This window comes from Mirounga leonina, unplaced genomic scaffold, assembly GCF_011800145.1.
Source record: "Mirounga leonina isolate KUSES-001 unplaced genomic scaffold, KU_Mleo_1.0 Mir_173, whole genome shotgun sequence".
In the NCBI taxonomy this organism is placed as follows: Eukaryota; Metazoa; Chordata; class Mammalia; order Carnivora; family Phocidae; genus Mirounga; species Mirounga leonina.
This window is the reverse complement of record NW_023270447.1, coordinates 4,217,154-4,243,628: the sequence shown is the minus strand read 5'-3', so window position 1 is coordinate 4,243,628 and position 26,475 is coordinate 4,217,154. Positions and strand designations below refer to the sequence as shown.

At 39.9% G+C, this 26,475-nt stretch overlaps 1 protein-coding gene and 1 pseudogene across 1 annotated transcript in view; both read right to left on the bottom strand.

Annotated features, from left to right (window-relative positions):
* LOC118019060 (calcium-binding mitochondrial carrier protein SCaMC-1) overlaps positions 1–26,475 on the bottom strand; it is a 50,929-nt gene that overhangs the window by 13,716 nt on the left and 10,738 nt on the right. Inside the window, exons 2-6 of the mRNA XM_035017893.1 lie at positions 22,573–22,699; positions 18,450–18,537; positions 5,604–5,715; positions 3,682–3,840; positions 548–700 (exon numbers count right to left, since the gene is read on the bottom strand). Coding sequence (XP_034873784.1) covers positions 548–700; positions 3,682–3,840; positions 5,604–5,715; positions 18,450–18,537; positions 22,573–22,699 — 639 coding nt within the window. The remainder of the gene's footprint in view (positions 1–547; positions 701–3,681; positions 3,841–5,603; positions 5,716–18,449; positions 18,538–22,572; positions 22,700–26,475) is intronic.
* LOC118019059 lies at positions 9,441–12,112 on the bottom strand (annotated as a pseudogene).

Below are 26,475 nucleotides of genomic sequence, written 5' to 3'. Positions count from 1 at the left end.
AAGTCTTGCAGGATGTTCGCTACTATCTGACATTCATTCAACAAACACTTACTGAGCACTTATCACATGCCAGGCTCCAAGCGCTGGAGTCCACGGAGAAGCAGGCAAGCCCCTGCCTTCAAGGAGCTTTCACTCTAAATTCAATTCAACTTCATGGCAATGTCATATTACACACAGGAATTCAACTTAAAAGTTTTCCTTCCAGATGTCAGACTGGGATGCTTTCATAAAACTTAGGTTAGCATGCAGCTTCTACTCTGAATAAATGAATAAACAAAAATGCTCTATTTCCTTTAAGAGCTACTAGAAAAGAATACAGAAGTTTTTTTTTAAATAAATAATATGAACTTAAGAATTCTAAAGTTTGGTCATAAAGAATCTGAGTTCACGTATTTCTAATCTCCTGGAAGAGAAATTCCTCCTGGAGTATACGTGAAAAATTACTGTATAGTAAAATAAGAACCCAAAAAGCAGTACATGTTCATTGCTATTGAATCAGTTTATTAACCCCTCTTTGTTAATAAATTCCACAGGTGACAACAATTACCTGTTCATATGCCCAGAACTTAACAGCTGTCTCAGGAGCAATTTTAATGACATTTGTGCCATTTCCTCTCCAAAGGGAGCGGACACCTCCTTCTCTCACCATCTGTCGAAAGCCATTGTATATGTTCATTTTGCCTGATTTTGAACCATGGACCTAAAAATAAAAGCAAAAGGATACAAAACATTGGTGGCATGTTACTCTTACTATTTCTAATATAACTGTACAAACCACCCTCTTTATTTCAATACTATTTATTACTGCAAGAAGATGTATTTAAAAATAGAATATAGAAAGTTCGGATAATGTATGATGCTAGGAAGAATTACTACCACCATTTTAGAGGCCTGCTCTAAATCTAAAACTAAGAAAAATCAGTATCCTCAGTGTGGGAAAGCAGAGAGGACATGATCTAAATTAAAATTATTATGAACAACATTCAGAAGATAACATGAACCAAATTATGTATTAGGCTATGGAACACCCCTTGGAATGCAAACAAGTTCAGTTTAAGAAAACTTTTAAAAATATACTGCAGGTAATATACCATCTCTCCCCCACCAGAAGTAATACCAATATGAAATATAAATGGGTCTGATAACAGTTTTATATTATGTATGTCAGAGCCACAGATACTGGAATGCACATAGCCTGGCACCAAAAATAAAAATTATACCTTCTATGGCTTATCTCAAAACCTCTGTAGGCAATAGACTCATGGCAACATGAATGCCTCACCCTGTGAGGTACTTGGTTTAGACTCCAGATGTGATCGCTGTTTAAATACACTAGACCTTATAATTGCCTCCATGTAAAAACAATTAAATCCAATAAGCCAAAAACGCATAAAGAAATCAGCTCTTTTCTGACTGTTTTGGCTCACACAAAATGAGTGACTACTGTAAAAAATAGAAAAACAAGATGTGAGGGGCTGAAGACTAAAAGTCAGTCACGTGGGCAATGCGTGGTTGATCTGCAATAAAGACTCCGGAGGGGCACCTGGGTGGCTCAGTCAGTTAACCGCCTGCCTTCAGCTCAGGTCATGATCCCAGGGTCCTGGGATCAAGTCCCACATCGGGCTCCCTGCTCAGTGGGAAGTCTGCGTCTCCCTCTCCTTTCTGTTCATGCTCTCTCTCACTATCTCTGTCGCTATCTCTGTCTCTCTCAAATAAATAAATAAATTCTTCAAAAAAATAAAATATGTAGCTAAAACCTGAGAATTAAAAAAAAAAAAAAAGACTCTGGACATCAAAGACGTAGGTGAACTTTCTTGGTCTGTTTGCAACACTGTGCATACTGTGACTCCTCAGTGCCAGGAAAGTAACACATCATGACTCTACGGAGAGAAGACAACAAAAGCTCTGCATCTGGCACTGTCCCAGACTTGTCCCGATATGCTTCTTTCTTTCGCTGATTTTAATCTGCAACTTTGCCTTGTAATAAAACACAACCAGGAGTATTAAAGCTTCTAGTGTGTTCTGTGAGCCCTACTGAATTACTGAACCTGAAGGTAGTTTTGAAAAACCCCACCCACTCAACCCACGGAACTTGCAAGACATAAAGTCTGGAGATATCTGTTTTATTTTAAATAAACTTCACAATAAAATACAACAAAGAAAAAGAGGAATGCTTATTCAAGCTCTCTCAAAGTCAATGTGCTATCATTCCTAAAGAAAAACACAAGCACCAATTCCTTCTCCTTTTTCTTTAAAGCACTATTTTTACCCCTAAATATATTTTGAGATTTAGGCACATTCTGAATGGATGCTCGCTTAAAATATCGTCAGAAATCTTTTTATACATAAATCTAAGGACAGGTATAAAAAGTGTTGACCATAGGTATGACAACACAACTTGTAAAACTATTTTTTAAGCAACTACTATATTCCAGTGGGGTGTTCCAGTGTATCCGGCATTTTCACATACTTTACATCATTTAATTCTTCCAACCAGCCTTGTTAGATATTCTTAATCCCACTGCAGGATGAAGGAAAATGAGACCTCGGGGGTTTCATGCAGTGTGAGAACCACAAGATCTAGAGTCAAAGATACTCCCTTCCTCATCTAATTGTTGTAAAAGAAAAGTTATTTACTTCTCCGAGCCTCAGGTTCTCCACAGATAATGTGAGGATGAAATACTCACCTCACTGGGTTGCTAAATGGGTTACCACAATGAGCACCAAGTAAATATCAATTCCTTTCCTTTCTCTCTCTCTCTTTCCACTCTGACCAGCCAAGACCACATCTTGCTAGTAAATAGCAAAGTCAGTCTATAAATCCAGGTCTTTTCTGCTAACCTCATCTTTAGAATATTTTTAAAAATTATATCCCTGTTCCAAGATTCTAAACTTTGGAAATATCTCACTTTTGAGAAAGTACATAAAACAGAAGGAAAATATTATTTCCTAAAATAATGGCTAGAGACTTTTTATTTATTTTTTATTAACATATAATGTATTATTTGTTTCAGGCGTCAGGCCTGTGATTCATCAGTCTTATATAATACCCAATGCTCACTACAACACAAACCCTCCCCAATGTCCATCACCCAGCCACCTCATCCCTTCCACCTCCCTCCCCTCCAGCAACCCTCAGTTTGTTTCCTGAGATTAAGAGTCTCTTAGGGTTTGTCTCCCTCTCTGGTTTTGTCTTGTTTAATTTTTCCCTCCCTTCCCCTATGATCCTCTGCCTTGTTTCTCAAATCCCTCATATCAGTGAGATCATATACTTGTCTTTCTTTGATTGACTTATTTACTTAGCATAATACCCTCTAGTTCCATCCACATTGTTGCAAATGGCAAGATTTCATTTTTTGATGGCTGCATAATATTCCATTGTATGTATATACCACATCTTCCTTATCCATACAGACTTTTTTTGTTTAATTAAACATTTGAAAAGTCATGGAATGCCAGAGATTAAAAGTCCATCACACACATGGACCCACAATTTAAGGTTTGGTGAAATACTCATAGGGACTGAATTCAGGGTTAGTAACAATAGAGATGTCATACCAATCTTTTAAATGTAGGAAAGAAGATTATGGAGAAATTTTAAAACTTCTTTCTCAAAGCGGCACATTTCTCATCATTTTAGCATATGTGGGAGACGCTGAGACACAAGATCACAAGGCTCACCTGCATCATGACTTTCAGACGGTCCAAAGGGGCCGTGCTTGTCCGAGAGACAGCGCCCGCAATACCTCCTGACAAGAGCTGCCTCCACCACTGCCCAGACTTCTTCTCATCTTCTGTGAATTCGTCCGGAATAGTTAAACTATCTCCAATGTCAATACCCTGTTAAGATGGAAAAAAGATCCCCATGCTCCCTCCGTTAAAAATAGATCGCTCCAGAAGGTTTGCTTCAGAGAAGAATCATGTGTTATTTTACAGTGAAGATCAACTTCATTCCTTAGAAAGTATATTACACCAATCTGAGCATACAGATGATTTTAAATAGCCTAGTCACACTAAATGAAGTGCAGGATCAGTTCACAAGAAATGCAAGTTGACAGTAATTACAAAGTTACAAAACCAACATTACAACTTTCTTTCTTAAATAGATTCAGAGTAACTTTTCTCCTCTTGGTCTAAGTCAGAATGAAAGGTCAGCGGTTTATCAGGTGGGAATCCTTCTTAGCTACAGAAAGATATTAGTTTGTCAATTCTTCAAAGATACTCCCTTTATCTCAAAATTCTATCCATGTTATTCTTTATACCATGATAACATGCTTTACCTAGACCTGTAAATAGAAATTAAATTAAAGCTATATATGTGAACACCCCAAAACTCATCTCCTATGTAGACTGCCTATAAATATTTTTATAGACTTGTCATTTAAAACATGCAACAGGTTCTTTATAAAATTTAGCTAACAGGGAGGTACTGTTTAAAAATAATCCTTCCTCCAATCTACTCAATAAGCATTACCATAGATTACAAATATAACTTGAGATAAACAGAGTTCTAAAATGATGAATTTTTACAACTTTATTATCTAAATGATTCTGCTATAAAAGATTTTATAGGTAGGAGTGTAGGTGTAAGAGGCTATGCTATAGTAATAACCTCCTCTTTCTTCATTTTACTATCAATAAAATGAATACACAATTGTTAACAACTATCTCCAAAGGTACAGTAAAAGTCTGATTATGTAAATATAAATTCACATAAGTAGAAAATGTATCTAGGCAACTGAACTACTAATATAGTCTATTATTCTATACTCATAGAAGAGGCATTCATCACCATAATTTTACAATGCTCTATTTAAGTTTAGGCATTGTTACTAGCGGCAATGTGACCTCTAGGCTTCATTTACTATGTATAAAACTTATTCAAATCCATGAATAAGCATAGCAGACAAGCCCACTAGGAAAATTAAAATTCCCTCCAAGAATTCCCATTGGTTTCGGGAGCAGATGGCACAATAAACTGACCTTTATTTACACCAATATATGTTAGCAGAGTATTAATGAAATTTCATTAAAATTTGAAAGTTTTGAGAAATACAGACAGGTGTGAACTGCTAAACAAAAGAGCCAAAGGTGTTTTAACCTTCAAATATTGTTATTATAAGTACCTTATCCCAGAGATAAATCTAGACAGTTGACAAAACAAGCAAAAGTTTCAGAAGTCATGTCTGGCCATCATTCATGGCCAAGGAAATAGAATCTCAGCAATCATGAGGTTCTGAGATTATTTAAACAATGTGTATCTATAAAAAGTAAAAACCCCTGATTTTCACACTTCTCTTGGCAAAATACTTAAATGCAATAAAAGCTAGGCCGCTCATCTTCATAAGATTTTTGGAAGGCAGTATCTCCTCCAAGTATTGAGAATGGCAAAAATGTGTACCACATTTGCAATGTTTATGCAGCCTCAGGGTTTTTTTTTTATGATATTCTGAATATATACCTAATAGAATAAGCAGAACTCTACAAGTTAAGGAGCTATTGGGAATTGAGCACCCTGGCCTGTAAGCATTACAGAGTGTTCTCATGTAATAAATAACTATGGCTTACAAGTAAGTATAATGTAATACACACAGCATACTTACAGTAGAATGTTTCCAGAAACGGATAATTTCCTCAATGTCTGTAACAGGATTAAATAAGAAATAGTCCCTCCATTCATTCCAGTCTATTGTCATTGTCCCATCAGCATCAATACTGAAAATAAAAAGAAGCTAATTAAAAAACAAAATAAAATTTATAAGTAAAACATTATTGGCCATTTTGCAGAATGACAGTTTATTCTCCAACTCAAGTCTTATGAAAAGATCCCAATTCACAGTAATAGGTTGTTGGAAATGGCAGCAAGCTTTTGATGTTCTATTAGTTTTAATCATTTAGGTGAAGAAGGACCCCAAAGTCACAGAGAGATCTCACTAAAGACTACTTTGGCATTGTGTCAAACTCTAATCAATGAGCTATCAAGCACTAAAGCTGGAGGATTAAATACTGGGAGGTAGTAATGAATGGATTTATGACCCATTTTTTTCTTGCATTGGCTCAGGAAGATATTTCTTAATGTTCTAACATTTGGATGTGATTTTGGAATATACTCAAAATATTCTATCAATTTCCTTCTCCAACCTCCTCAAAGCTAAGAAAATTAGCAGTAATTGTAAAAAAAAAAAAAAAAAAAAATCTAACTTGGTGACTAGGCCTTTTGAGTCTTAAGAAATCCTGGTACCTCATCTTCAACATTTAACATTAATATACTCTAGCATTAGATATTTTTCATTAACTTTTTGCCTGATTTACAAGTTTCTTGGTAGTGTACTATTTGACCAGTTTTTCCCAAGATCAACTCTGAACCGTGCCGGGATTTTGATTGTTTTGTTCACTATCTATACCCAGGACCTAAAGTGGCTGGCGCAAAGAAGGTGTTCACTTATTTGTTGAATGACTGTCCCTGAAAAAAAAGTTTGGGTGTCTCCTTCAAATTATATTTATCAATAATTCGTATGAAAATGATACATTAAGATGGCAGTCAAATCAAATGCAATTTTCAGGTATTAATATTATCATGTTTTCTGGTGCCAATTTTAATTTTGATCTGCATATTTGTGAAATTACACAAACATTAATTTGTCTTAGCACATGGGTATTAACATCACACATGAGAGCCCTAGTTATAACATTATTCTGGGTTGCAATATTTAGAGCTCTATTTTTATCACTGTTTTCCATTGTAATGCAATTGTTCATCATCTGACCCTACCCCTCAATCTCCCATATATGCATTCATGAGCATCTTCCACAGGGCAAGAATTTTTGTTGATTTTGATCACTGAGATGACCCAAGTGTTTAGAACAGTGCCTGGCAGAGAGAATATTTACTGAATGAACAAACGAATTCTAAATTCCGTAGCTTAAAGCCACAGAACACTCACAAACATCTTATATAAAATAGTCTGTGGGTTTAAATTGCATTTCTCTTCAAATCACCAATGAGGTTAAACATCCCTTATCATATTCACTTGCTATTCATGTTTCCCCTTGTGTGAAATGCCTATTTGTGTCTTTTGCCCATTTTTTTGATGGGTTGGGTATCTTTTTCTTTTATATGTATAGTTCTTTATATAGTTAATTCTAATACTTCAAGTTATAAATTAGCAAATACCTTTGTCTTTTCACTTTGTTTATGCTCTCTGTGAATAGATGCTCTTAATTTTAATACAGCTGAATGTATCGATCTTTTCATTTATGTTACTGCCTTTCATGTCTTTTTTTTTTTTTTCCAGATAATTCCTTCCCTACACTGAGGTAAAGACATTTGCTTTACTTCGCCTACAAGTATGATAGTTTAACTTCCACATTTAGGTTGATTTTTACGTATGGTGTGAGATAGGTACCCAGTTTCATTTCCGTCTGCATGGATAACCAGAGGCATTACAGCACGTACTGCATAGTCTCTTCTCTTCTGCAAAGTGATCTGCAAAGCTACTTCTCTTGTGTGACAAACCCCAAATATGGATGGGTCTGTTTCTGGGATATTATGTTCCATTTGTCAACTTATCCATACGTGTACCACTACCCCTATCTTAATTATGGCTTAATAACAACTCTCGATATATGATAGAGCAGGTCCCCTGCTTCCCATGGCTCTTCAAGAATGTCTAGGTTATTCTTGGGCTCTTTGATATTAATTTGAGATTCAGCTTAACAAGTTTCTCAAAAAAAAAAAAAAAAAAAAATTGGGCGCCTGGGTGGCTCAGTTGGTTAAGCCACTGCCTTCGGCTCAGGTCATGATCCTGGAGTCCCGGGATTGAGTCCCATATCGGGCTCCCTGCTCGGCGGGGAGTCTGCTTCTCCCTCTGACCCTCCCCCTCTCATGTGCTTTCTCTCTCTCATTCTCTCTCTCTCAAATAAATAAAATCTTTAAAAAAAAAAACAACTACTTTTTTTTTTCAATGGCATTGAATCATTATCAATTTGGAGAAAAGGTGCATCTTTTCTGTACTTTGTAATCTAACAAAATGTTTTAAGTTGCCCTTTTAAAAGTACTGATTATGGTATATTATGCTTTCTAAATACAGCTAATGTTTTGTAAAAGATTTTACTTATTTGACAGAGAGAGACCCAGCGAGAGAGGGAACACAAGCAGGGGGATTGAGAGAGGGAGAAGCAGACTCCCCGCTGAGCAGTGAGCCCCGATGCGGGGCTCGATCCCAGGACCCTGGGATCATGACCTGAGCTGAAGTCAGACACCTAATGACTAAGCCACCCAGGTGCCCCTATATACAGCTAACTTTTTTTTCTATATAGCTAACAAATCACGAATATTTTCTCTAAAATATTTACATCTAGGGGCACCTGAGTAGCTAAGTCGGTTGGGCATCAGACTCTTGGTTTCGGCTCAGGTCATGATCTCATGGGTTATGAGATGGAGCTCAGCATTGGGCTCTGCACTCAGAGGACTCTCTCCCTATCCCTCCCCCCACTCACATGCACTCTCTCTCTCTCAAATAAATCTGTAAAATGTATCTATATAAAAAAAGTAAAATATATACATCTATGTCATAAATGATGTTGGCCTATAATTTCCTTCTCTCACTAGTTGTCTGCCTTTGCTGTTATGCTTAGCACGACCTCACAGAATGGATCGGATACTGCACTTGTACACTCTCCATATATTTGTAGACCTGTTCTTTAATAGTTTGTAAGAACCATCTGGGGTGAAGTTTTCTTTATGGGAAAATTTTTAATTACTGATGTGATGTGTTTGTTTAGGTACTACTGGCTATTTCTTCTTGATTTAGTGTTGGTAAATTATATCTGTCTGGAAATTCTTCTATTTCATGTTTTCAAATTTATTGGCGTAAAATTGTTTGTGACATTTTATTATCTTTGAAAAATTTCTGATGTGTCTTTGCAATCATTTATTTTTCCATTTGTTATTATTTATTTCCATCTCATTTCTTTTTTTTTTTTAAGATTTTTAAAATTTATTTATTTGACAGAGAGAGACACAGCAAGAGGGGGAACACAAGCAGGGGGAGTGGGAGAGGGAGAAGCAGGCTTCCTGCGGAGCAGGGAGCCCGATTCGGGGCTCGATCCCAGGACCCTGGGACCATGACCTGAGCCGAAGGCAGACGCTTAATGACTGAGCCACCCAGGCATCCCCTCATTTCTCTTTTTTCTTCATCAGTCTCTCCAGAAGTTTGTCTTTTCCAATAACCCATGTTTGACTTTGTTGATCTATTACCGTATCTCTGCATTCTATTTCCACTGCGCTTCCTTAATTACCTCCTTCTTTCTATCTTCTTTGAAATTATTCTGATTTCTCCCTTTAAATTAGCACATTAATTCTCAGCCTTAATTCCTTTCTTTCCTTTTGAATTTATTTCTGTTTACTTCCCTTGCAGGTGTCAGACCAAGTAAAAAAGATGGAGGAATGCAGAGAGGAACACAGCTGGCCTGGGATGGGAGTGGCATGGAAGTGAGGCAGGGGCCCTGTTCACATCACATCCACAAAGAACTCACTGGGGTGTCCCCATGACCATGTGGAAGGACTGTCTGCTGGCAGTCAGTCTGGGAGCATGTGGGCCAGGTCTCAGCCTGGAGGGGCTCCTGGGGGCCCCAGGGCCACAGGTGGTGGAGGCACCATCAGCATGGGGGGACCACAGAAAGAAGGCCCACCGCGGGGGCTGTAGCTCAGATGCATGCGGGGGCTGCAAAGGCTGCTGGTCATTGAGTGGTGGCTGCAGAGGCTATGCTCCCATGGCCCCCAGGCTACTGTGGGTTGTGTGGTCCCACTCATTGCCGTTGCCGCTCAACTTCAAGTCCCTGGCCTTCGGGTCCTTCCCCTTCTGCCGGTCACTGTCACTACAGTTGGAGCCTCCGCTCCAGCCGCCTTCACTGTACTGAGGGCAGGCACTGCCCCCACCATAGCTGTACCCCAGCTCTGGGAAGCCCAGGCACTGGTTGTAGGGGCGTGGGGGCAGCAGGTACTGGTAAGGGAAAGCCTTGGACCAAGGGGTGGCCCCCGGGTGTGGCAAAGGGGCCAGTGTGTCCTGGTAGAGGTGCCATGGAAGCCATCGCGATCGTGGTGGGACACGTTAGCCATGGTGCCACAAAGGGCTCTGAAGATGTAGAAGCACTGCTCAGAGAAGGTGATCTTCTTGATCGTGGATGAAGCTGCTTCCAGAAGGCTGCTAGCATACTTGCTGGCCTCCTGCCAAGCAGTGAAGCCTTCCACATTGTGGTACAGCAAGTCCACCCCATCCAAGCCAACAAAAACACTGGGGATGGTGATCTTGAGGCACATGCGGCCACCGACCTCCAGCGCAGATTCAGAGGAGGCCATGGCTTTGATGGTGGCAGCCACATCCGTGTGGATGGACAGGTGTGAGTCATATCCAGGCACTCTGTGTCATGGATGGAGCTGGTGATGGAAGAGCCCCAGGATTCAGGGTCAGTAGGCCAGAAGGGCTCCCTCCTGGACAGTGTGAAGCAGCCACGTGGACTTGGGTCCCAGCCCCCTGGCTACAGTCAGGGTGATGGCCCCAGTCTGTGCACAGTCTCACGCAAAACCACTACTGCACCTTCATTACTCATGTTCTCACAGCTCACCTAGCTTGCCTGTCTGGAACAGCGCATCTTCTAGATCTACGCCTCCATTAGCAGCCACGGCCCCAGCCTTCATGATAGAGACAATGTAGATGCCTCCGTCACCACGCTCTTTGCCTTGGCCCACAGTGGAGATGCACAGAAAGTTGTACTTTCCCATGAGAGTGACCATGATGATGTTGAGTGACACGGTGGAGTCCATGGTGCTGCTGAAGGACCAGGACCACTCAGGCCGTGACACCTCCTGCTTCCGATGCCGCTTGTCTTCTCATCAGGTGTAAGGGGCTGCTCTGCTCTGTGGAGCTGAGGATGCAGTCATCCTCATCCAAATCGAAGAAGCTGGTGGTCTCCAACTCGCTGTTCATAAAGGCCGAGCTATCACAGCCCCCTGGCTCTCACCACGCTCCACCTTTGCAGTTCCATTTAGCTGGGTTGTATGCTCTGGGCTGTCCCTCCTGCATGGCCACTCACGCTGGGCAGATATGAAGGAGTCCATCTCTTTGTCACTGCCCAGGTTTTCCTGGCTGCCCCCACCAGCACAAGGGTGGAAGGACAGGGCCAGGAGTCCCCAATGCCTCCTGTGCGCTCCATGGGCAGTGGCAGTTCCAGTGGGTTGTCAGCACAGAAGGGAGCTGGCTCTGGGTGCAGCCCTCAGTGGACAGCACCCTCAGCTAGGCATTGTCATCCCACACCTCCTCCTTCACCACTCCAAAACCGTGGTCCATAGACTTGAAGAAGAATATACAGCTGGGTCGCTGCAGAATGCCCTTCAAGTCTGCCAAGGTGACACACTTGGCGAGCAGGGGCAGTGTCTCCTGCCCATCCAGATGGTAGATGATCTTGGTCTCACTCATTGCTCTGGCCTGGCAGCCTGTGCACCCCTTAATTCTTCTCTAATACAAGCTTTAAAGCCATAAAATTCCCCCTACGTACCACTTTAGCTATATCTCAAAAGCTTTCATGTGTGATATTCTTTCAAGTCAAAGTATCCTTGAATGTCTACTATGATTTCCTCTTTGACCCAAAAATTATTGAGAAGTGTATATCATATCCAAAACCAATGTATTTTTAGAACTGACTTCCACTATTAACTTCTAAATTAATATATATGGTCAAAGAAAATGGTCTCTGTGATACCGATTATTTGAAATGTGTTAAGCCTGGCTTTATGGTCTACTATAAAATCAATTTTTATACATGCTATAAGTACATGAGAAAAAAAATCTTTCCTGGTTTTTTGGTACAAGGTTCCATTGTATGCCCATTAAGTCAAGCTTATTCATTTCTCTCCATCTTGACTAAGTTTTTTCTCAGCTTGATCTAACAAGTATAGGAAGATATATGTTAAAATTTCTCACTATTATAAAAAATCTGTCAATTTATCCCTGGAATTCTATCACCCAACTTAAAATTTTGTGTCTTTGGGGTGACGTATAAGATTTTATTTATTTATTTTTTTATTTTTTTAAGATTATTTATTTATTTGACAGAAAGAGAGAGACAGCGAGAGAGGGAACACAAGCAGGGGGAGCAGGAGAGGGAGAAGCAGACTCCCTGCTGAGCAGAGAGCCCGATGCAGGGCTCGATCTCAGGACCCCAGGATCATGACCTGAGCCAAAGGCAGACACTTAACAGACTGAGCCATCCAGGCATCTCTTTGTGGTGAATTTTAAATGTGGTGACACTTCATTTCCCATGAATGTTTTTTACCTTATAATCTTATCCGATATTAATTAGCTACTTCAGCTTGCTTTTAGTTTGTAGGATTTTGTTTTCCTTTTTCTTTCATCTGACTATCTCTGTGTTCTAGCAAATCTTGTTTTTATTTTGAGATACATTAAAAGTCCACTATAAGTAGGGATCATAAAAAAATGTAATATAGTTTCACACCACTGTGAAGTTAGTATTTTTCTCCTTTCCCTTTTTCATTGTTAATAATATTTTTCAATTAGTATATTCTGTCACAATACTATGAAAATATTGAAATTCTTTGTCCCCATCAGATTGTACACTAAACTGAGAAAATCCTGGCTGGCCAGAAGCAATAACCTCCTAACTTACTCTTCTCTCCCACCCCACACCCCCCAAAAAGATAATAACTTTATTTAACCTGTCCCATTTGGGAATGGAGGTGAAAGGAAAACAGGACCTAACATTATTTCAGGGCACATCTTGGTGGGGTTTGAACTTATTTCTCCCATCCTATCTTCTGCTTTCTATTTGTCTCATTTTTTTCTTTGATTGTTTTCCTCCTTTCTTTACTTTGTTGGAATGCCTGAATTTTGTGCTTGTTGATTTTCTTATTCTATTTTTCCCCTTACTGGTTTAGAAGTTATACACTCAATTCCTAGACTTTCAGCAGTTTACCCTGAAATTTTACCATGTACACATAACAACAAAATCTAAAGTTATTATTTTACCTCCTTCTCCTGAATAAGAATCTTTGGACAGTGTGAAATAAATTATTCTCTCCTGACTCACTCTTCTCGTCTACTATTTCAGCTGTCCTTTTTCTTAAATCCTACAAATTGGTCATTAATATTACATTCATGGCTGTCTCCGATGGACCACGCAAACAGCTCATGGACCACCAGCTAAGAGACAGACCACCAGTGGTCTAGAGAGCATTCTGAGAAACACTGCCTGACCCATTGCCCGAACGTGCCCTTCACAACATGCTTCCATGTCTGAACGTGTCTTTCCCTCTATCTAGAATGTCCTGCCCCTCACCCTTTTTCACTAGGATAACTTCTACTCATTCTTCAACACATTCTTCAATATTTTCTGAGGGCACATGATTACAAGGTGCTGAGTATGTAACAGTTAACAGGACAGAAGTGGTCTGTGCCCTCAAAGCTTAGTGTAGTAGGAAAAACAGGCACTAAATAGCAACTAATAGCTAATATTCACTGAGCCTTTGCTAGGCATTGTTCTAAGCACTTCGCAAGCAAATTTATTTAATCCTGAAAAACAATCCTATATACTTTCTATTGTCTCCATTTTATACACAGAGAGAGGCTAAGTATTTTGTCCTGGATCACAGGCCTGGTAAGTGGAGTAGAATTAAGTATTTCATTTCAAGCCAGGCATTCTAACTTCAGAAACTGTATTTCTAACCACTAAGCTATAGAAATAAGCTCATGGTTACCCCCTGTAAGAACCACAGAGCAGAGAAACAAGTCACACAAATAAAGAAAACCGCTGTAGGGTGGAAGGGGGCAGATTTAGACAGCATAGCTCTCTCTGAGGTGAAAACTGAAGGCTAATAAAGGATAGGGGAGGAGAGAGGTTTAGTCCCTTAAGCAGTAAGAACTGCAAGTACTCCAAAGTTGGAAATGACTCTTAGAGAATTCAAAGAACTGAAAGAAACATGGTGGAAGCATTGTCCACAGACATGCCTAGCTCTTCATCATATCCTTTAATAAACTGGAAAATGTAAGTAAATATTTCCCTGAGTTCTGTAAGCCGCTTTTACTAAGTAAGAGATGGCTAGGGCTTCATCCAGCCAAAGAAGTCAAAGTGGTTCTGGAAACTTTGGTGGTGGTCGTGGAGGTGGTTTTGGTAGGAATGACAACTTTGGTCATGGAGGGAACTTCAGTGGTCGAGGTGGCTTTGGTGGCAGTCGAGGTGGTGGTGGATATGGTGGCAGTGGGGATGGCTATCATGGATTTGGTAACGATGGAAGCAACTTTGGAGGTGGCGAAAGCTATAATGATTTTGGCAACTACAACAATCAATCCTCAAATTTTGGACCCATGAAAGGAGGAAATTTTGGAGGCAGAAGCTCTGCCCCCTATGGTGGTAGAGGCCAATACTTTGCCAAACCACGAAACCAAGGTGGCTGTGGTGGTTCCAGCAGCAGCCGTAGCTATGACAGTGGCAGGAAGTTTTCATGACTGCCAGGAAACAAGGCTTAGCAGGAGAGAAGAGACAGAGAAGTGACAGGGAAGCTACAGGTTACAACAGATTTGTGAACTCAGCCAAGCCCAGTGGGGGCAGGGCCTAGCTGCTACAAAGAAGACATGTTTTAGACAATACACATGTGTATGGGCAAAAAACTTGAGGACTGTATTTGTGACTAATTGTATAACAGGTTATTTTAGTTTCTGTTCTGTGGAAAGTGTAAAGCATTCCAACAAAGGGTTTTAATGTAGTTTGGGGGGTTTTTGGTGGTTTTTTTTTGCACCCATGGTGTTGGTTGCTAAATGTAATAGTCTGATCATGACACTGAATAAATGTGTCTTCAAAAAAAAAAAAAAAAGAATATTCAGTCCCCCACTCCGATTTCTCCAGAGAGGGGAGAGAGGTTTACAATAGAGTTAATAATTGAACATGCTTATGTGAGGAAGCCCCCATAAAATCCCCCAAAGTATGGGTTCAGAGAACTTTCACGTCGGTGAACACATCCATACCAGGAGGGTAACACACCCCAACTCCACAGGGACAGAAGCTCATGTGCTTGGGACCCTCCCAGACCTCACCTTACGTATCTCTTCATCTGGCTATTCATCTGTACCCTTCATCATATCCTTTAATAAACTGGAAGATGTAAGTAAATATTTCCCTGAGTTCTGTAAGCTGCTCTGAAGAAGGAGGTCTTGGGAACCTCCAATGTGTAGCCAAGTCAGACAGAAACTGAGGGTAACATGGGGACCTACTATTTGTGATTGGCATCGAACTGGGGAGGAGTCTTGTGGGACTGAGCCCTTAACCTATGGGATCTGATACTATCTCTGGGCAGATAGTATTAGAATTAAGCTAAATTGTAGGGTACCAGGGATAATGTCACAGATAATTGCCTATTGTGGGGCGGGGGGTGGGGGAATCCACACATTTGGTGACCAGAGGTGTCAGAAGTGAAGTGTTTTCTGTGTTAGTAAAGAAGACACACAGAGAAAGGAAAATGGAGGTTTTTCCAGTATAAACATATTCTAGTATTTTTGCTGAAGCATCACAAATGCTAATAATAATAATAACCCAAAAGTGTAAAAGAATATACAATTTATTAGCCATCAGGGAAATACAAATCAAAACAATAATGAGATACATTATACCCACGTAGATGGTAAAAAGCAAAAGACAACAAATAACAAGTGTTGGGAGGATGTGGAGAAACTAAAACCCTCATACATGGCTGTTGGAATTATAAAATGATGCAGTCACTTTCAAAAACAGTCTGGCAGTTCCTCAAAATGTTAAACATAGAGTTATCATATAATCGAGTCATTCCACCTCTAGGTATATATATACCCAAGAGAACTGAAAACATATGTTCACACAAAAACTTGTACATGAATTATTCATAATAGCCAAAAAATGGAAACAACCAAATGCCTATCTACTGATGAATGGATAAACAAAGTATGATATATCCCTACAATGGAATGTGACTTGGTCTAAAAAAGGAATGAAGTACTGATACATGCTACAAATGCATGAACTTTGAAGATATCATGCTAAGTGAAAAAAGCCAGACACAAAAGGCCACATGCTGTAGGATTCCATTTTTTTGTGAAATGTCCAGAACAGACAAATCAGAAGAGACAAAATGTAGGTCAGTGGTTGCTGGGGGCTTGCAGAGGAGGAATAAGGAGTGACTGCTAATGGGTACCAGGTTAGTTTTTGGGGTGATGAAAATGCTCCAAAATTAAGTAATGGTGATAGTTACACAAGTCCGTGAATATATTAAAAGCCAATGACTTATTTTACTTAGCATCATCTCCTCCAGTCCCATCCATGTTGATGCAAAAGTTGGGTGTTCATCCTTTCTGATGGCTGAGTAATATTCCATTGTATATATGGACCACATCTTCTTTATCCATTCATCTATCGATGGACATCTCGGCTCTTTCCACAGTTTGGCTATTGTGGGCGTTGCTGCTATGAACATTGGGGTGCATATGGCCCTTCTTTTCACTACATCTGTGTCTTTGGGGTAAATACCCAGGAGTGCAATTGCTGAGTCATAGGGTAGCTCTATTTTTCATTTTTTGAGGCACCTCCACACTCTTTTCCAAAGCGGCTGCACCAACTTGCATTCCCACCAACAGGGTAAGAGGGTTCCCCATTCTCCACAACCTCTCCAACATTTGTTGTTCTTGCCTTGTCAATTTTTGCCATTTTAACTGGTGTACAGTGATATCTCAGTGTGGTGGTTTTTTGTTTTTTTTTTTTAAGATTGATTTATTTGACAGAGAGAAAGAGACAGTGAGAGAGGGAACACAAGCGGGGGAGTGGGAGAGGGAGAAGGAGGCTCTCCGCCGAGCAGGGAGCCTGATGTGGGGCTGGACCCCAGGACCCTGGGATCACGACCTGAGCCTAAGGGAGGCGCTCAACCGACTGCGCCACCCAGGCGCCCCTCAGTGTGGTTTTGATTTGAATTTCCCTGATGGCTAATGATGATGAACATTTTTTCATGTGTCTGTTAGCCATTTGTATGTCTTCTTTTGAGAAGTGTCTGTTCACGTCTTCTGCCCATTTTTTGACTTGATTATTTGTTTCACTTTGTGAAACATAAGGAATAGCATGGAGGACATTAGGAGAAGGAAGGGAAAAATGAAGGGGGCGAAATCGGAGGGGGAGATGAACCATGAGAGACTAGGGACTCCGAGAAACTGAGGGTTCTAGAGGGGAGGGGGTTGGGGGGATAGAGTAGCCCAGTGATGGGTATTAAGGAGGGCACGTATTGCATGGAGCACTGGGTGTTATACGCAAACAATGAATCATGGAACACTACATCAAAAATTAATGAGGGTGCTCGCTTCAGCAGCACATATACCAAAAATTAATGAGATACTGTATGGTGACTAACATAATAAAATAAAATTAAAAAAACAAACAAACCTTCAATTCCCTGGAAGAACGACTTCAGCAACAGAGTATTACATGCCCCATACCCCACTGTCAAAATCCGGTTTACCCCTTTTCATTTTTTTAGTTTTTCATCTCCTCAGGAAAGCCTCCCTCATCCAGTGTTAACAATAGCAACATCATGCCCAAGCTCTGAGACTTGGGCCCTCCTGTTGAGCGGCTGCTTTTAAAAGAAATTCTGAACAGAAAGAAAGGAGGAAAATGCTACTGGTACAGATATAAAAGGAGATAAACTCAACAATAAAGCCATTTAGCAGAAACTTTTTAGATAATGTCAAAAACTGAAAGCATTCACAGGAATATAATATAAGCACCCTTTTCTGTTTTCCGTTATCACAAAAAAAATTAATTAGTCCCTATGGTGTGTTTGTAATAGAAGAGTCTTCAAGGGCACTGAGACTTCAGAGATTATTGCTCTATCCTGTGAAATAAAACATTAAGGCTGTAAAGGTCTGACTCACTAAACAGCTGAATTGATTACCCTGGGCAATAATGTTCAAATTGCCATCTCCATTTTCTGAGAGTTTAAATTGGTATTTCTTTGTGAACCTTTGGAATTTCCCACTTATCCAGTGACATGTAGGTTAAATAATGTGATGAATCTGCTAAACATCTTATCTTGGAACAATGAGTTCCATTATCACCTTAGAAACCAAATGGGAAAAATGGCAGCACGAAAATGCCTAGGCTCCTTCTCTATGAACACCTCACTGCCATTCCACTGCCCCAGGGGCCTTCCTTGCAAGAGAGAATCCAATCTGAGCTTACGCTTCCCACTCCTACACCTTAAATATGTACATACAAAACAAAAAGGAAGACAGATACCGAACACACATAATGAGGAATGGTTAGGTGTAGAGAGTTTTCAGCTATACTTAAAATGAAGATCTTGAATACGAGATATGAAAATTAACGTCAAAGAAAGCCCACGATTGCCAGTAAGATAAAAAGCTTACCTCTGAAGAATCAACTCTGCTTGCTGTTCAGAAACAGTTAGACCTAGTATCTGGAGAGACTGGACAATTTCGGAAGCCTCAATTACTCCTTTAAAAAATGAAAAAGAGCATAAACTCAAACTCAGAATGGATAAGGATCTTAGAAATCCTGAATTTCAAAACTCTCATTTTGTAAGGGAAAGCATTGGACTCATTAAGGCAAAATTATGACTCTAGGTGAGTTACAGATTTGCTTAAATACATACTGCAACACCAACTCAAAGTTTAACAAATACACTAAACAAGTACACAGATGTTATCTCATTCAGAAATCATGAAGTCTCATCGGTAAATAATAATAATCCATCTAAAGAAGAAGGGACTGAGAGCTTATGTGGCCTTACCAAGTAACAACATTAAGCAGCAGGACTGAGACTCAAATCAAGACACTCTGATTCCAAAGTAAATTCCATTAGGCTAGGATCAATTAATTTCACACGTATGCATTTCTAGATTTTAATAAATGACTAGGCAATTTTCATACATGTAAAGATGTGTTGCACGGGGTTAAAAGGAAGTAGAAAATGACTAAAAGAAGCCAAAGAGTGGGGACTATTCTTTTGAGAAATGTGGCAATAAAAATAAAGAAAGCAGGGATGGTAGGACAATGGAAGAGGGAAGGTTATTATTATTAGAGAAATTAGTGCATGTTTGTAGATAGAACGAGATGAAACAGAAAAGAGGAAGAAAGAGAAAATAGAAGCAATAAATGGGAGTCATAAATACTGCATTTCCCTCAAGCAGCTCACAGACTCATGACCCCAAGACCAATACGCATGAAAGAGGAGGAAACCAAACAAAGCACGAGAGGGTCTGCTGCCAAACAGTATTAATGGCAAAGTTTGCCAGGAAAAGAGGCGGACAAAAATTACTGTTAGTGGTGAAAGCAAAGACTTCATTTAAGAGAAGGACTCTGAAGAAATCCCAGGATTTGGAAAGAATTTTCCTGGGGAGAAGAAAAGAGAAACATGAGATTCTGCATAATGCAAAAAACTGTTAGAGGGATCAATTTGTTTAGCAATGAAATTCCTTAAATGCCATTCTGAATATTCTCCATTATAATTGCACTCTTAAAGAAATACAGTCAATTCTCATTATTCTTGGTAATTATGTTCTACAAGGTCACTATGAACCCTGAATTATCAAACCATTGTTCTTATGGGGAATACAGGGTTAGGTTCCTTGAGCCTCTGGTCACAACGTATTCATCAACCAATCAATATAAAACCTTGTCGGTATAAAACCTTGTTATAGGTGTGTATAAATACTATACAATACCATATTAGAGTGTTGATTCTTTTTTTTTTTTTTTTAAAGATTTTATTTATTTACTTGAGAGAGAGCATGAGAGGGGGGAGGGTCAGAGGGACAAGCAGACTCCCTGCCGAGCAGGGAGCCCGATGCGGGACTCGATCCCGGGACTCCAGGATCATGACCTAAGCCAAAGGCAGTCGCTTAACCAACTGAGCCACCCAGGCGCCCTAGAGTGTTGATTCTATAACATTGAACTCATGGCCAATAATACTACAACTCATGCCCGAATGAAGTATATCTTCTTGCATTTAGGAATGCTAGACAGCACTTCAGCACAATGGTTGGGAACCATTGTCAACAGCAAAACCACCAACAAAAAGCACAAAAATGCAAGAAACATGGCACTAAGTGGACTGCAGAAGGACACTTGTTTACAGTATGAGAGCTCAAACAAGAAAGCAGAGCATCATTTACTTCGATCTCAGCAAGAAATGTGCTCGCCAAGCAAATGAAGTCAAGCCCATGAAGGACTGCCAAAATGCCGCAAGCACTGATTTTGGAGTTACTTTTGGGGTTAAATTTTAGCAAGTAGGCAAATTCTCAAATACACAATCCACAAATAAGGAGGAAAGACTGTTTATGCTTTGCTTGAAGAAGTCTGAAACACAAAAATATGAATTTATAATGAGAAACTGTTTGAAAATCTACAAACAAGATAAATTAAGTAAAAACTGTTTTCATTTACTACAAATGTATCACAAAATTTCACCTTCAATTATTTCCTCTGGTTCATGTAGAATTTTCTGAAAGGGACAACTGATACAGGCACAACTTACATACCAGGATGACCCATCTCTGCTTAGCTGGCAGATGCCCCTGAGGTGGCTCCATCTCCCAGCTACTGCCTGCATCCACACTACACAGTCCTACTACGTGACTGAGCTGTAGTGGGCTCAAGATAGGATGAAAGTTTGCAGAAAAGCAAAGCTGGTTGTAAGAACTGCATTTTGTGGGGCGCCTGGGGGGCTCAGTCGTTAAGCATCTGCCTTTGGCTCAGGTCATGATCCCATGATCCCAGGGTCCTGGGATCGAGTTCCACATTGGGCTCCCTGCTCAGCGGGAAGCCTACTCCCCCCTCTCCCACTCCCCCTGCTTGTGTTCCCTCTCTCACTGTCTCTATCAAATAGATAAATAAAATCTTAAAAAAAAAAAAAAAAAGAACTGCATTTTGCTAGAAGATTGGACTAAGGCTAAACTTGGAGGCATGCAGTATAAGGCTTCTAGGAGGTAACAAATGTTTGAATAGCACTACTTTCCACTACAAACTCAACTTCCTGGATGAGTATCACAGACTGAAAGCATCATCAAATCCATTCAAAGGGTTTAGTTGTTTGAAGAAATTTGCTTTATACCTAACTAAAGTTAAAGTTCTTTATTCAGTATAAACAAGGGGCCAACAAACTATGACCTACTGGCCAAATAAGGTCTGTTGCCTGCTTTTATAAATAAAGTTTTATTGGAACACAGCCATGTTTATTCATGCACATATTGTTTATGGCTGTTTTTGAACTATGATAGCAGATCACTTCTCGGCCTTTTGGCTAAGATCAAGTGTGAACTATGACAGCAGAGATGAGTAGCTACAACTGAGACCACACGGCCCACAAAGCTAAAATATTTACTATCTGGTCTTTTACAAAAAAAATTTGCCCGCCCCAGGTATGAACCATACTTTTTCCTCAATCCATTTGTTTGTTTCTTTTTTTTTTTTTTAAGATTTTATTTATTCATTTGAGACAAAGAGATACAGAGAGAGAGAGAGAGATGAGCAGGGAGAGAGGGAGAAGCAGGCTCCCCGCTGAGCCAGGAGCCCGATGTGGGGCTCGATCCCAGGACCCTGGGATCATGACCTGGGCCAAAGGCAGACACCTAACCATCTGAGCCACCCAGTTGCCCCTATTTGTTTGTTCCTTGAATACCAAGTCTGTGAATGGAACGGCCCTGACTGTTCATATACAGGGAGGGATTTGAGGATGCATTTTAGTTTTTTTATTATCTTTTTATAAAGTTTTGTATGCATTATAATTTTTAAAAATAAATTCCCACTTCCTATCAAAGGCTACCTCTAGTGATAAGGGTTTCATTACTCCTCCCTTTCTCCTACTGTGGCACTTGCTTTTTGCTCTACTCACTGGGACTCTAACTTTATTAATCTAAATCGTGAAACCATAATCCCAATCAGAAGATACATATTTAGGGGTACCTGACTGGCTCAGTTAGTAGAGCATGTGACTCTTGACCTCAGAGTGGTAAGTTCAAGCCCCACATTGGGGGTAGAGTTTACTTAATTAAAAAAAAAAAAAAAAGACATATATTTGAAATATTTATCTTTTTCTCCCAATTTTCATGATCAGAGTACTTGCCCTAAAGTAATTCTTTCAAAACGATTATTAAATCTAAGATAATCTGAAAGTTTTTTAAATTTTACATTGTGTCTATATATGAACAAAAATAAATATCTCTTGCCCAGAGAACAAGGAAACAGCTATTATTTTTAACCTATAAGTCCAATCAGCACAATATTCTATAGTGAACATATATACACAGCCCTATTCACAGATTTTAATTCAGTAGACAAGGCTATGCGTAAGTTTTCTTCACTAAAAACATAAATTCTACAGAAAAATCATATTACTATGAAAAACAAGTACTAAAACTACTAATAATTATTTTCCAAAAAAAGAGAGACTAAATACATATTGTTTTACACTTTTGGAAATAGGACAGGTGCTTCTTCATAGCTGGTGATGAATACAAAATAAAGACATACCATCATCATTTTTGTCCAAACTCTTAAACGCCAATTTCATTTTTTTCTCATGGTCTTTAAGGTACTTCATAAATTCTTCAAAATCCAGCTTCCCATCTTTGTTGATATCACCAGTAGTAAAGATTTTCTATAAAAAAGGAGATTTTTAAAAATTATTTAAATTATTATTTTTTAAACCACTAAATTATTTGGACATACTTATACTTCGAGCAGCCTGATTGGCTGTTCTCCTGTAAGACATGCATTTTATAAACTCCAAGATAAAAAACATACACTTGACCTAGCATGGGATTTAGATGTCTAAAACAATATATTTCCTGAGGTGCCTGGATAGCTCAGTCAGTTAATCCTGGGACTCTTGATTTTGGCTCAGGTCATGATCACAGGGCCATGAGATCAAGTCCCGCATGGGGCTCAGCAATGGGCAGGGAGCCTGTTCAAGATTCTCTCTCTGCCTCTCCTTCAGCCACTACCCCCTCCCGCAACCCAGGCACATTCTCTCTCTCTCTCTCTCTCAAAAATAAATAAATAAATAAAAGCAAATACATTTGTATTGTCACTGAAAAATAATTAGTTATTTAATTACTTTCACAAATTAGATTATCATATTCACCTGAAAATTACATCCTGATTACTCAACATATACCGAGATGTGCATAATCCAAGAGAAAATGGCACAGCATTCTGGGGCCCCATTTAATGTACTAAAGTTTCATCTAAGAAGTTTATATTTTGTCAATAGAAATATCAGGGAACAACTATCATTTTGGAAATTGCAAGTTAAAAGACATGTCTGACCCCATCTTTGAACAGCTTGATTTTTTAACCTTCTTATGGTAAATAAGGACTCTAACCTACAATAATATGAAAGACTAGAGTTTCCCTTTTGAACGTTCCTCTGTAGAAGTAAATGAAGTAAATGAAGACCAATCAAATGAGAAAAGTGAAGGCTATTTGTTCTGAGCTTAGTATATAGCATATAGTATATAGCAAGGCAGTCAGCCGTGGTCAGTTCTGGCTGAGACTCAAAGGCAGGCAGACAAAAGGGTGAGCAAGCTTTATAGTGGGGAAAAGGGAGGCTTCAGGTGTGCCCTGGCTGGTGGCTCTTGGCTGTAGGCAGGTTAATGAGAAGTGGGGCATCCTGTGTTTGGTTAGGGGTATGTATTTCCCTCTCCCTAGTTGGTCCTAAGTTGGAAGTGGGGACAAAAATTAGGGAAATTGTCAGGTATCAATCAATTTCTGGCCATTTGGGGCTGATGGTTACAGAAATTATTTTGCTTCATGGATTGTCTCTAGAGATGGCAATATGGACTCCTGTTAAGTCTGATTTATGGCAGGTTGGTTCCCTGGGTTGTTTACTATAGAAAAGGGGTTGGTTTCCTGAGCAGGTTACTCTAAGTTGTGGGTCAAAGTTCAATTTTAAATATGAGCAAACCATTGTCCATACTTGTATACTCAGTCTCTCACACCCCACAGTAAAAAGCCAAATAAAACGTCATTCAAAAAACCTGTTATCAGAATAAAAAGTTGTGGGGCGCCTGGGTGGCTCAGTCGGTTAAGCGACTGCCTTCAGCTTAGGTCATGATCCCGGAGTCCTGGGATCAAGTCCCACATCGGGCTCCCTGCTCTGCAGGGAGCCTGCTTCTCCCTCTCCCACTCCCCCTGCTTGTGTTCCCTCTCTCGCTGTGTCTCTCTCTGTCAAATAAATAAATAAAATCTTTAAAAAAAAAAAAAAAGAATAAAAAGTTGTATCTTTCCTTTCTTATCATTACAAAATGTAAGTACCATTTCTATTTTTTTTAACTGATGAATTCTTAATTTATATAAATGAATTTTCTACTAAGGAAGCTGGAGACATGTGGGAGAAAATTCACATTAGAACTCCCTAAAGATGTCACTGTCACCTGAGGAAAAGCCACATCAGTATTCCCCTGAAATGTAAGGTTCTGTTTGGTTGATGAAAGCCCTTCAGATTTAACTCTTCCTTGGTTTTAATATATAAGCCCTCAGTCACCACGGGATATACAAAGCCTTTATATGGCTCACACCATCTCTTAAAAAACAAAAGACAGATTTGCAACAAATTGTTTTGATAAGTTTGTTTGATAAATTGCTTTGAAATGTGTGTCAAAGAACTGAACTTGTTTGTGGCATAAACCAGAATTTCTTTTGAAAGTTTAGTTTGTATCAAATAAACAAATACAAGTCACACTTGGAAATCTAAGTACAAGAATAAAGTACATTTAAATAAACATAAAGTAGGGCACCTCGGTGGCTCAGATAGTTAAGGGTCTGATTATTGTTTTTGGCTCAGGTCATGATCTCAGGGTCTTGGGATCGAACCCCACATCGGACTCCCCGCTCAGTGGGGAGTCTGCTTGTCTCCCTCTCCCTCTACTCACTCTGTCTCTCTCTCTCAAATGAATAAACCTTTAAAAAGTAATAAATAATAAGCATAAGGGATATTTAGCTTTAAAAAGAAAAACGCTTCGGGGCGCCTGGGTGGCTCAGTTGGTTAAGCGACTGCCTTCGGCTCAGGTCATGATCCTGGAGTCCCGGGATCGAGTCCCGCATCGGGCTCCCTGCTCGGCAGGGAGTCTGCTTTGCCCTCTGACCCTATCCCCTCTCATGTGTTCTCTCTCATTCTCTCTCTCTCAAAATAAATAAAATCTTAAAAAAAAAAGAAAAACACTTCAAAAAAATTAAAAAACAAATAAAAAAGAAAAAGAAAACCACTTCCATTTTTGTTCTAGGAATTACAGAAACCGAGTGAACTTTACAGAGATAACATTTTGGATTGGCCTGGTCCACAGCCAACACCCAGTCCAGGCCTCTGATACCACAAATGAGAAAACTGAGCTGCAGCACTTGGTATATAGAACATTCCCAAAACCCAGCTGCCCAGTCACTGAATGGATGATGAAAGTAAAGACTCCCAAAGCTCCCACAGCTAGTAAGAAGAGCTTTACTTAATCTTAACATACAGAGCTCAGCCAAGAGATTCCTGAGCACAAAGTACCAATGATATGAAATGCATTCAACAGTCCTCACTCTCCTGAATCTCCCACCCAGTCTGCTGCTGTAAACATCCAAAGAGCAAATATAATTGGAAAGTAATTATATTCAATAAGAATTTCCAAACAGAAAATAACTTGGAAATACAGTGATAGAAATATGCATCAGGCATTACATGCTGAGACACAATCTGTGATCTAGGCTGGGAAAAAGAGGGCTTCCCAGAGGAAATGATGCCGAGCTCAGTCTTTACAAGTGTGCTGATGAAGGCATGCTCAGAGGAAAGGTCAGAACTGGCGAGACCCCCAGGGTACAAGCCACCAGACTGAACGCCCTCCTTCTAGGAACAGCAACTGAAAGATAATATTAGACCATTTCCAACTACACCCCACCCCCACTCCCAAACACATAACACATATGGTGATTATCCCAGTTCCCCAAAGTGGGGAGGGAGCCTCATTGGCCTAGATGCCCATCCAGGCTAGTAATAACAGGTGAGTACATTGAACAGGGTGACCCCCCAAAACAAGGTGGTAGCCAACATCTTCAGAGCAATTTGAATTTGGAAATTTTATGAGAGCCAGGGGAAACAAGAAAAATGCTTGAGAAAAGTATTAGCTGTGTTGTTATTCTTCAAATGGTAAAATGTTGGTAACCAACCTGAAAGCTATAGTGGGTCCCCAGGGGAAGCTGGGTAAGGTGTCAATATAGCTTCCCCCATCTCTGCCCAAGGCGTCTCCGGGGCTCCCAGCCCCCACATCTCTCCTACCACAGCCCCACTGAGGCCCACCTGCCCTTCCTCCAGGAATTCAAGGACCCCCTATATCCTGCAGGCCTTCCTGAAGCTCAAGGATATCCAGGGTCCCATCCTCATTATGGTCCAGGTAC